This window comes from Heterocephalus glaber, unplaced genomic scaffold, assembly GCF_053883595.1.
Source record: "Heterocephalus glaber isolate CG9 unplaced genomic scaffold, H.glaber_assembly_v1.0 deba00000281, whole genome shotgun sequence".
NCBI classification, from domain to species: domain Eukaryota; kingdom Metazoa; phylum Chordata; class Mammalia; order Rodentia; family Bathyergidae; genus Heterocephalus; species Heterocephalus glaber.
Genome location: NW_028258139.1, coordinates 30226606 through 30239500, shown reverse-complemented (window position 1 = coordinate 30239500; position 12895 = coordinate 30226606). Strand labels below are relative to the sequence as shown.

General features: G+C 37.9%; 1 protein-coding gene across 4 annotated transcripts in view; it reads right to left on the bottom strand.

Annotated features, from left to right (window-relative positions):
* Positions 1-8206: 8206 nt before the first annotated feature.
* Tmem65 (transmembrane protein 65) overlaps positions 8207-12895 on the bottom strand; it is a 65482-nt gene continuing 60793 nt past the window's right edge. For all 4 annotated transcript variants that reach the window (XM_087188151.1, XM_087188150.1, XM_087188154.1 and 1 more), the window contains one exon: positions 8207-12584. In XM_087188151.1, the coding sequence (XP_087044277.1) occupies positions 12483-12584 (102 nt within the window). In that variant the 3' untranslated portion in view covers positions 8207-12482. The remainder of the gene's footprint in view (positions 12585-12895) is intronic.

Below are 12895 nucleotides of genomic sequence, written 5' to 3'. Positions count from 1 at the left end.
GAGTCACTGCAACTTAGGGTAAGAGCACTCACTCCAAACACACTTCCTCTGTGGCGTCTCCCTGACCTAAGTGAGGCCATCATGATGCTTCACGCTCCTTTGCAGATGAATGAAACAACCTGGCTAGGATCAAAAGGCGGGCAAACAGAAGACCTGGCTTAGATTTGAATATCTCAATGATACTACAGGATTCTCATAGAACTTTATCAAGGAAATACTGAGAGGATCTGTCCCATCACACCATCAGTTTAGTGTTTTTAAGGGCAGCAATGCCACAGATAACTTCTAAAACTCTGTTTGGCCTGGGTTATCATCTTTTCATTAAAGATGTGTTGCCTGGACTAAGAATTCAATACTTGAAAGAAAATAAGTCACACTATCAATACCCAAAGAAAGTGGCACGATTTCACTTTCCTTTGATTCCTCAGCTCAAAAAATTCAGTTTCATTCTTTTTTCCTATCATTTGCCACTGACATTAAAGCAAAGAGAAAGCCCTAAAAACTTATCTTCACTACACCATTTACAGAGCACCTTTCATGTGCCAGTTATTTCTCCAGACACCATACACATGACCTCCTCATTCTTACCTCCCTGTAAGAGGCAGTGCTGACTCCATTTTACAAACAGTAGCACTCAGGGAGCAAAGAGAGCTAAGTCTTGTGTGTAAGTTCACACTGCTATGGGTGCACTGGCCTAGAACTCTTTGATACCAAATGGTAAATGTTATTAACATGGCTTCATAAAAGCAGAAGACTTCGGCTGTGAAAGTACACCTTCCTGTACAACTGACTGCCAGGTTCGTACGCAGGAAGCTTCCTCAAAGAGGTGCAGAAGCAGAGACTTACAAAGATCATGGGACATGCATGAATAGTTTCCATCTACCCAATTATTTTAAGTAAGTTTAATTCTCTACCCAGCCTTTAGAAATTCAAAATTTCTAGTGATATCAATGTTGAAAGCCACAGTGTTTTGCTGGAGGGACAAATGTTTTCACCTAAAATTATCAAAGGACCAGTTTCTCTGTAAAGAAGCAGATTCTAAAGGGAATCTCTCGCTGAAAGAAGGACGACCTATAATAGGGCAGCGTGATAAAGACCAAGGACAGAACAAATGGACCAGGAATACTTCATGTTTTAGGAGCACAGTGTTTAGGCACAACACTACCAATTCAGACCATGTATTAATAGTATCCACAGAGAGCCACAGGGTCATAAAGAATTTAACCCTAATTTACACAGTGAGATCACCCTTTTTATTTTACTCTTACTTTTCCTGGATTGGCCTAATTCGATGTTTTTGTTTAAAAGGATACTTTTACATTGTCTTATTTAAAGTAAAGACTAATATAGTATTAAAATGACTTCATTGCCCAATATGTTAAATTACATAAAACAAAAACATTATACAAGTAATACATTATAAGAATTTGAAAGCAACATGCTGAACCATGCAGGCCACTCACTCAGAATTAGAGAATTCAGAAGTCGCAGAGGACTGAAAGACTGCAGTCTCTGAGAACAGGATCCTCATGGGAAGGGGCTGGATCTCAGGATTCTAGTTACTCACCTCCCTCATAATCTGGTTCATTGCTGGACACTAAACATACAGTGGTAGGAGTGGGTACAGAGGATATTTGGTTTCAATTGCACTTGTAATTCCTAAGTGTTGCAGAGACAGAGAGAAAGGCTAAATCTTAGTCAGTTAAACTATTTATTAGCTTCTGAGTGGGAAGAATATTGCAGGAAGATGTAATTATAAAACCTGAATTTAGCCAGCATCCAGCCTAGAGCTTTCAGCCTGTTTATAAAACATGCCAAATATCAGATGGCATGCAAAGGGTAATGTGTTAATAGCAGACAGGCAAAACACTGCCTCTCATTTCTAATAGGGAGATTAAGGGATTTGGAGCAGGCTTTCGGCAGAGCTGCTCTATAACATACTTTCTCTCAAGATCTAACTGCTCAGAAATAGCAAGGAACATTTATTTCAAGCACCTTCAGTATTGTTCTTCTAAAGTCTTTCTTTTTCTATACAGAGAAATATAAATACTAAAAGCACAGTACAATCACCAAAACTGTTTGCTCTGTAAACTAAAAATCCCTGTTACCCACCCCTCTCTTCAAATGCCTAACATAATACCACCCTAGAGTTCTAAAGGAAGAGGAAGAAGAGGAGGAAGAGAGGAAGGAGGAAGAGGAGAAAACAGAAAAGAAAAAGGAGGAGGAAAGGGAAGGAGGAAAAGAAAGTGCCTGTGTCGGGAGCAATGCTACATAATTTTAGGGAAAAATCATTTGGTTAGCCTAGTTCTCCTGCCTACAGCCCAGCTATGGCATTCCGAGACATAATTCCATTTTGGCCTCCGGTCACAACTGAGACCTCAATGATCCGGTGATGCTGTGATTCTCCAGGACCAGATTACACCAGCAGGAGACATCCTGGGAGGAACCAAATCTTCATCTACTTAGTTCCTCATTGTTCTTGGACTGTTACACTTTGTTTATGCGGATGTACTGAACGCTCTGCAAGTCATTTGTTACATTTGTTTCTCTCGATGTACTGAATAAAAGGTGCAGTAAACTGGGGGCTTTGGTCTTTGCTGCCCAGAGCAGCACTGATCAGACCCAAAGCTCAGCTTCTTCTCAGTCTCATTTTTCTACCTTTCCTTTATAATAAGTTAATTTGCCTTGTGCTGCCATGGCTCGCAGGAGACTAGGACTCACTGCAGAGGTTCTAGTAACGTCCCCTTTCCCTGTTCCCTACAGGCCTAGAAACTGCAATCAGAAGAGCTGCATGTAAATGAAGTCTAGCTACTTACACAGCAATTCCACTCCTCTAATGCATAAAACTGGGGTGCAGTGCCCTCACCTATGTGGCTCTAAAAATGCTATCATTAAGATATATGATGTCTCATCAGTAATTGCTATTCTTTTGCTTATTCTGGGATTAGGATTTTAAATGCTTTGAAAGGTATCTTTACTGTCCTATCACTATACTTTGGGCTGTTTCCCTTTACCTGCTACTTCTCTGCTATCATCCAAGAAAAGTTAATCACGTATTACCCAGTATGCAAAGGAAATATAAAAGTGAATAAAAGCTGTAATATAGACTTCTCAATCTGGGCACTACTGACTCTTTGGGGCCAGTTAATTCTGTTATGGGGAACTGCCCAGTTAAGATGATTAGAAGCATCCCTAGCCTCAACATACTAGTGCCAGTCAAAATCTTCTCCACATATTGTCAAATGTCTCCCAGGAAGAAACAAAATCATCACCAGGATGCAGTTACTGATGTACTAGTAGTTTTCTGCAGACCAGGGGTCCCACAAAGATCTACTAAATTTAAGAAATCTGTTTGAAGTCATTCTAAACTCTCAGATTTCTAGTGGGAACTTCAGAGATATGAAAAAATTTTTCACAGCCATTTTTCCTTGTGGCATTTGCTGATTCTGGGCATGGGATAAGGGGCTGAGGACCAAGCCAGAGTACTGCTAACAATGGATTTTTAAAAATCAGGAATACAAGGCCGGGGATTTAGCTCAGTGGTTCTGGCACCTGCCTTGCAAGTGCAAGGTCCCGAGTTCGATCCCTGGTACCAAAAAAAAAAAAAAAAATCAGGAATACTGGGGAAGTTTCAAGGAGCTAGAGAAAAATAACCAAGAAGCCTGAAACCTAGTAAGAAAGGAGAGCAGAAAACTGAGACAACACTCTTGGCAAGTGGAATTCATAAGGTCTATTGCTCCGTGCAAGTAGAACTGCTAAGCTAGAATCAGCTGTAACAGCCAGGTCACCTCCAGATGGTCACTCCTCTCTGGAGTCTTGGTTATACAGATTTCTGTTGCCTTTAACTAGGTGAATTCTATGTTTTGTGGGGGTTTTGTTTTTTTTTGGTACTGGGGATCGAACTCAAGAACTTGCACTTGCAAGGCAGGCGGCAGAACCACTGAGCTAAACCCCTGGCCCTGAATTCTGTTTTATCCAGCTTTTTGGTAGAAGATGATGGTGGTGGAGCTGGTAAATGTTAGGGAATCCTGATGAGACAGCTAAGATAATCCTCGATTTTATGGGATTAACAAACATATGAGAAAAACTGGAAGTTAAAAATGGTCCAGTCTTCAAGGCTCTGGCATTAAGATAGCACCAGGAGACAGGAAGATGGAAAGTCAGCTCAGCCTTCAGACTGTGTTGTCAGCAGATACCAAGAGGCCAGAGCCGAGAGAAACAAGATCATTAAAATCAAACCCACTGAGGCAGGGGAGTGATTTGCCCTGCTTCAAACTCCAGTTAGGAATTCCAGGTGGAAAGGGATAAGTATATGCATACAAGTCAATAAAGTAACCTGTAGTTACCTTTATTACCACAGAAAACAATCACACCCTGAGATGGAGACCAGCTGGTAGTAAGACCTACATCACAAGGAAAGGCAAGACCCAGCAAAGTGCAATGACACTAAGCTCTTCCTCTGCACGTGACGGCTGAGACCAGGCCCTGCCCAGCAGGTGGGTACCATAAAAGCTGGGCACCTCCGCGTGCCATCAGCCTGAGATTTCTGAAACCTGTGTGCTGTCCTATGCCAACGGTCTCTGAGTCTTCCGTCAGTGAGCACAAGAGCCCACACTGTGGCAGCACGACAGGCCTTGCACACCCCTCCATCTGATGGAGACGGTTACTGTGGGCCATGTGTAGGCTGACTCCGGGCAGCCCATTGAAGACCTCACGGACAGAATGGTGCACATGGAGGAAATGGTCACTGATGTAAATCTGAGCCTACTCCCTTGTGAATAGGTGTCTTTCATGCTGCAAGGGGAGGCACGAATACTTGGTGTGTAGCTGAAGTTGCTGATGTGACAGACACTATCCCCGAGATGTCCTTCTTTCCAATTTTTTGGCAATACACTTGGCCATTCGCAAGCACCTCTTTTAGCTCTGTGTGTTCATGTGATGGCAGTCTGTGACACACGTGTCATGTGACAATTTAAAACTTGCTTCATGCCCTTTATCTTCTGCTTCCTTACTCCAGTGCTGAATGTGGATGGGATGGCTGGGGCTGAAGCAGGCACTTTAGGTCAGGAAGTGATTTTGAAAATGAAAGCTGTACATGATGAACCAGGATAGTAATCTAGGTTTTTGGCCATATCCAGGGGTATCACGCTTACACCAGCTCCAGACAACGTACTACAATGATTTTACACGAGAAACACTTGTTTTGACTATTATTTGGGGGGTTGTTGCTTCTGCTAACTCTAATTAGGCAACTTCAGGACAGCAGTTTACCCAGCGCATAGGTATGGTTTACAGACCTCTGAGTTTTCAGTTTGTGAGGTCGAAATGTTTTCATAAGGCATCATTACCTTGTTCACTCATGAGAACTGATGGTTCATTCACTGATGGTGCAAAAGCAATGATGAAACTCTAGGCAGGGCTGCACATGCCAGCTCCTCAGGACACTCAGGTGGGACAAACAAATGAGCCCAAGAGTTGGGGGAGGGGGCAGGAGGCAGAGAGAGGAGACAGAGATGTGCACTAGCATCTTAGAATCATCCAAGACACGTGCAGTCACTGAACTCTTCACTGCCATATGCTTGCAGTTAGGAATGCTGGCTGGTTTCATTTAAGGTTTCCGTGAGGCAGTGAAGGATTGTTTATTGGTAATCTTGACTACTCTCCAGACGAAGAAATGGAAGTGTGCACCAAGTACTCCGGGGACAAAATATATGATGGTTGTCATGAGCAAAAGCTCTAGTGAGACTGTTTGAGTTGTGCAATAAACCCGGCAATTCAAATGGAGATATCTGACATACTCCAAAGAACAAAGTGAGCTGTCACTGCATAGAAAACTGGCAGAGTTGTTGCTTTCAGGGGAAAAGCAGAGCTTTGGAAACTATATCTGCCACCTCAATTTGACAATATCTCAATATCTAACGGGGTTTTCAGAGGAGATGGCTGATCATATTAAATGTGATTTTAAAAATCTATATGGTGAAGTATATTAACATTTGGAGGATCTGTATAACTTAGTGAATTGGTAGTTTCCAAATATTGAGGGCATGTGTTACAAAATTATGCAAGGGGAAAAGTATGAAACAATGGATGCTAATGTAATTCAGTGCAAGATTTCACTGATAGGGATTCATATTCTACACTGCAACTAACCTTTAAGAAACTGTTCCTTGTTCAGTTTGGGTGTAGAAAACCAGTCATAAAAAGGACCTTAAAATACTCCTCCCTTTTATAATTACATATATGTAAGAGGCTAAATTGTCTTCATTTACTCCAAATAAAACCATACATCAAACAGATATAATGCAGAAACAGGAGAATCCAACTGTCTTGTATAAAAGCCAGACATTAAAGACATCTGCAAAACAATGTTAAGATAATGCTTCTTTCTCATTATTCTGAGAAATAATTTTCATAAAATGTATTATGTTAACATGAAACTGGTTTATTTTTAAATAACTGAATTTTTGTAATTCATCAGTTTTCATTTCTAATATAGTAAACATTTATATAACCCTCAGATACTAAAGCTCTTTGGGGCCCTTAATATTTTTTTCAGAAATGTGGTTTTGGGGAAAGAAGTTTTAAAAATCTTTAGTGTATGATACTGAATGCAACAATCACAAAGCCCTTCGCCTGAGACAAGAAGAGAGTGGTAAAACCACCATTAAGTCCAGAGTCGGGTAAATAACACAATGGTAAGAAAAAGAGAGAGGAGAGACAGATTCCAAAAACTGCAGATCGGTATGTGATGTTGACCCTCAGGGGAAAAGTTAGAATAGATTAAACAGAAAGGTAAAGTGGTGGCCATTAGTTCCCAGCACAAGTTTACTAAGACTCAACCATGTAGAGCCAAGCAGTATGTTTCCTTTGTAGCCAGTTTTAAAGAAAAGGAATGTAGGTACATATTTTATTTCTCATTAAGCATTGATTATGTTATACAACAATGGTCTAGAGAACTGGCAGTAAATATAACGAATCTGCTTGAAGCAAAATGTGATAAGGTTCGGGCTAGGGATTTAGCTCAGCGGTTCCGCCACCTGCCTCACAAGCGCAAGGTCCCAAGTTTGATCCTTGGTACCCTCCCCCCAAAAATAAATAAAAATAAGTAAATAAAATTTAAAATATGATAAGGTTCAGAAGTGCTACAGGATGTGACAGAGGAAGTAATATTTTAGTGCCAATACAGAATGGGCTGAAAGTCAAGTCAGAATTCAAATCCTTGGCAAGAAAATCATAGTGATGTGGGTAGCAACTAACACTTGTTGAACCAATAATCACTGAACTTCTACTATGTGCCAGACACTGCAGGCACATTAAACACTCAAAAGTGAGAAACACAGATGAGGTCTCATTCTTTGTTGAGCTGAATTCTTTGCCTGGGTTAATGTGGATGAAAACAGTCAAAGCTGTTAACCATGAAAGAATAAACTGAATTAATTTAATTTTTCTTCTCCAAAGTAAGGGTGAGGAAGAGAAAATCATTGAATCATGTGCCTATAAAATAACAGTGCGGGACACAAAACGCATTCTAAAAGCTATTTCCATCCCTCTGGGGTTGAAGAAAGAAGACACGGAAAAGAGAAGAACTGACACATCACAGAGAATGCTGGTACTGCTGGGGTCAGCATGCCAGAAGGATAAAACCTCAATTCTAATTATCCATGAAAGTAAAAACTACCCCACTTATGTATAATGTCTACATATGTGCTTTAACAGCACTACACAAATAAGGCTTTCACACTGGCAGCAAACACAGGTCTTTACTGCATTCCACAATTCTCAGAGATGTTTGGTTTACCATTTTTGAGGGTTTCCCCTAGCTGGTCCCCGAAGTAGTCCCTGTAACACTTCAGTCATCACTCTCCCATTTCATTCACTTGAACAAAAAGTTTTATTTGTGGTTCTGGGGAAGTGATGTAATCTATAAGATTCCTAACCTAATTTTTAAATTTTCATATCAATAAAAAGTTTGCTCAAACTTCATAAATTTATGTAAACATGTCAAAGGCACTCACATATTGGATGTCATAAAATTTCCTTTGAACACCACACAAAACATCATGTATTTCATATAACTGTCAGTAAGACTGTTTTTAAGATCAGTGTATACCTGAAAAGTCCTGAACCTTCACAACTCAAATGTTACATGTCCCTGCTTTAACTAGTACTCCATTTCTAAATGTCAGAGAAGAAAAAACTATTTCAGTTACTTGTAATTCATATACCAATAGCATTTATTGTTTTGGTAAAAACAAGCAATGTTAGTAAGATTTCACTGTGAGCACACAACATACCCTACATTATTTTCTGATGAATCCACCAGATTCCAAGATCACCTTTCCAGGCTTCTGGACCACTTCCTTCTACTGCTATCAGTACAGAGCCACAGAGTGTTAATCTTGACATTGAAACAGTAGTTTTTAGGCTTCACCAGACAACATTAGCAACATAAAATAAGAAAACATACACAAGGCATCCCAAAGTGAGACAGTCCATGGGTCTAAGATTTTCTAAATATCAGTTCCTTAGAAGGCAGTGACGCTTCTCATCTTTGGTATCTGCACTGTTCATGCTCTTGCTTCTTCAGATCTACTGAACAGCCCCATCTATGACCACTCCTACTTCTTACCCACCTTACCTGTTTCATTTATCGTCTCTGAACTTACTATCCAACATTAAAACAGAAAAATTAAGTACAGACTTGCTTTTCTGTGTTTTCTTCCCCCGTGAAGATGGGATATTAGTGCCTAGCACATGATACACATTCCACATCACAGAATTTGCTAATGAACCTTGAGGCTATAAGCACAATTCCCCTGGCCCATAGATGAGAAAATAATTCATCTAAGGGAATCTGAAGGAATAAAGCAAACTAAAGAGAACGGACCTTACAAGGTCCTTGCAACTGATGTCCCTGCTGGATAGTAGTGACGAACACAGGCCGTACACATGGACAAAGCTGGATTCCAGATCACTTATTAGTGACAACATGGGCAAAATTGCCTCTTCACACCTCAGTTTACCACTATGAAACAGAGATGATAACAGCACCAACAGTGTTATTAAATGTGGCAATGCGTGTGAAATACTACAGTATATAGCAAAGTGTTTACACACCTGAACAAACACCATCACTACTGCTACACTCATCTCACTTAGGTTCCATAGCTTACTTCCTAGTATCTCCCAAATAATTCATGCTGAGACTGTTTATCTACTAAGTCCATACAACTGAGAAAGAAGCAGATGGAAGAAATAAAATGTTCCCATAAACAAGAACAGCAAAAAAGGAAGAAAATGAAAAATTGTAAAAACCAGATTTCCAAGGTTCTGCATCACAGCTTGCACCAGTCCGTGAAGACACCTGGCCTCAAGGAAAAGGCTCAGTCTCATCTAATATACTGTTTGAAGATGGCAAGAAAATATAATTGTAAAATTAGGTACGTTAACTTCAAAATTTATGCAATCTTTTGGATTAAAAAGAACCTTTCCTTTCCTTCAGAGTTTACCTTTTAGAGAAACAAGAAAAAGTAAATGAGACATATTATGTGAGTGGCCTGGACACCTCTGCTATAAATACCCAGTCTCCCTACAGCCATGTTTGCTGTTTTTGGTGAGATCATTCTTCCCTCAAGTCTCTACGCCAAGTGTGGATTTCAGGAAAGCAGCTAACAGTTCCATGCACTGTCTCAATGACACTGCTACCACCTGGTAACAAGTCTGTCTTTATTAAACCTAACTTCCTTTGGGAACAGAATAAGCAAGGCCCTCAGATTAGTTTAAAAATCGAATGTTAAAATCAAAACCACATTCCAAATTTCTTAAAAGATATTTTTTGTTCAATTCTTTTGTAAAAACATTGGTCACCATTTAACATACAGCAGCAACAAAATGCACCCAGTTTACATGCATCAAGTCAATAAACGGTAATACATTTAGGACAACACGAATTTCAAACAGTATTAAAGTGGTAGGAATTGCAAATATGAGAAACAAGGAGTTCCAGTTTCAGTCTGAAATAAGATTTTTTGTGTAAGTAACATGAAACAATGGCTACAGATCATTTGCTGAAAAAGAACCATTCTTCAGAAATCACTTGTGCAGAGCACCATATTAGAGCAGGACAAGATCCTGAAAAATGTCCACCTCCAAGTTAATGACAGAAGGGCTTCTTTTGAAAATTAATTCTCTATGATTCAAATTTTTTTATTGTGACTGTAAAATAAAGTATCTTTCAGTATGAAGGTTCTATAGTCCATATTTCGGCAACTTAAATAATTCTGCAGATTTTCAATTAAACTGACAGATTCTGATAACTATTCTGTAAATAATATAAATTCCATTAATAGTAGAACTGGATTATTTTTAAGAATAAAAATAAAAAACAAAAGTTCTTTCTAAACTTATAGGCCAAGTTTCTGGATATGGGACTTAAGCACCAAAATTAAAAAAAAATTTTTTTTAAACAGAAAGTTGAGAACAAAAGCATTTATACATTTACCAAAAAAATTAAGCACTCTAATCCTAATAGGATCAATAATTGATAATTTGATAGACTGATAATCTGAAGTATAAAATATATATTTTTGATGTTTGTATGTGATATAGGGAAGACATAAAACACAATTTTAAGACCTTCAGTTAGGTAATCTTAATCAAATGAGAATGTCACACTATTATAATATGTGTATAATAAGAATTTTATATTTTTATTTTATAGAGTATTTTCCTTTTCCCTCAAAAGTCATGACTAATGGATATCATTAAATCATTCTGAAATGCAGAGAATTTATGACATATGTTCTCATGAAAGAAAAATCTCCTCTGAAGAGCTCAAAGTAACTATGTGTAAATGAAACTTCAAAGTAATACTCCTGTAAAGATAGTAACCCTACAAGTTTGTCTTCTCATGCATCTACTTAGCAACACAATTTCAATAACCAAAATAGTAACTTTTAATTTCTCTTTTCCATGATATGTCTACTCTGTTAAAAACAGAAGTAATTTTTTAGCATGTGTATAGATAAAATGCTAAAAAACTTAAAAGATTTAAAATCTATGAGTCATATATGATTACATACACAGACTGGAAATGAGCAACTTTAACCAAGCATATGCCTTAAGCACTTGCACAAAAGAAAAAGGCCAAAAATGGGAGAAAATAGTTCTCAAGTAACTTTTGACTAAATTTTATAGCAGAAAAGCAAAATACAAGATATTTAATTTTCACTTCAAAAGAAATTATCCAGAAATGAAATTCATTAAACATTAGATAAGTGTGGAGTATTCAGATTCATTCTATTCAGATGGAAGATAATTTGTATCTCATTTACCTTCCAAACACCACTTCAACTTTACTACCTATACCATAAGCCTTCTTGACAGTTTCCAATTCTACCTCTCTAAAAAAAGTTTAAAAAAAAAGTTTAAAAAAAAATGGGCCGGGGATTTAGCTCAGTGGTTCTGGCACCTGCCTCGTGAGCGCAAGGTCCCAAGTTCGATCCCCGGTACCCAAAAAAAAGTTTAAAAAAAGTTTAGCCTCTTAGATTGCAAGTATTATGTCCAATTCCTTAGATCCCCCTAATTCTATAATCTTTATTTTAAAAGACTATTAAATAACCATTTTCTATCTTTCAGGAGTCAAAATCCACCATGTCATTATTCGTTTGGGGGAAATTAAAGATAAAAAATCAACTGGAAATAAGTACACTTGTTAGCATACATATGTGGTTGTATATAAGAAGGAGACTATGTAATTGGTCTTTCTGGTTAACCTCTGGCTCTTACAACAGTATGGTCAGAAAATCAAAATGAGTAATATATACTTAACATCTGAATTTGTTTTGAACAGATGAGAGATAAGAAAATTACTGAAATTACATGATTGTAAATGTTTACTGTGAAACAGTACAAAATTGATGCTGCCGAAAAGAGAGTAAAAAAATCTCTGATATTAACCTTAAGAAATTTGGGAAAGGGCCGGGGATTTAGCTCAGTGGTTTTGCCTCCTGCTGCACAAGCGCAAGGACCCAAGTTCAATCCCCGGTACCAAAAAAAAAAAAGAAATTTGGGAAAATCTTAAGTTTGAATTGTAGCTATCAGGGAATAACAACACAAATGGTTTCATGCATGTACACATGTTAAGTAACAACAAGCAAACCCCAAGTCAGTACAGTACATCAACGACCGAAATTTAAATAGTATTTTGCTGTATAAAGAAAGAGAAGGAAAAGATAAAATGTGGACTGCCATCGATGAAAAAGCATTTCAACAGTTTACACAAAACAATACTAAATAGTTTTTTTAAAAAAGATGTCCTAAGAAGACCAAGCCACAGTAAGTTAGTGTTTTCCATAATACATGCTGAATTATTTGATCCCATATCTATACAAGGTTTCTGTCTTAATTCTTAAATGTTGTGACAGCATGTTTAATAACGGAGGTACATTAGTTTACATCTTTTTATAGGTATTCTAAGAGGACTAATTTTTCTCTTCCAGTTTTTCATCTTCTTCACCTCCTCCAAAGAACATCAAAGGGAACATTCCTAGAATGCAACCAATAGTCACTCCAACAGCTTTGCCCTAAAGAAACAGAAAAGAACACATTGCTTAAGTATCTATGATAATAAACAATTGCATGTAGTATAAAATTAAACCATGGCTGAATTTGCTGATTAAAGTAACTAAATATAAAAAATAAAGTACAAAAATATTCTAGAACAAATCAACTTAAACTTCAAAGCAACAGGAAAAAAACTGTCATAAAAATAACATCAAAGAAAGTCAAAGAAAAAGCACTTTAAAAAAATTGTACATATATTTGAATGTCAGAAGAAAGGCAGGCAGGAAAAAACCCTCACCAACTACTCCAAATATATTTGGATTTGCTATGC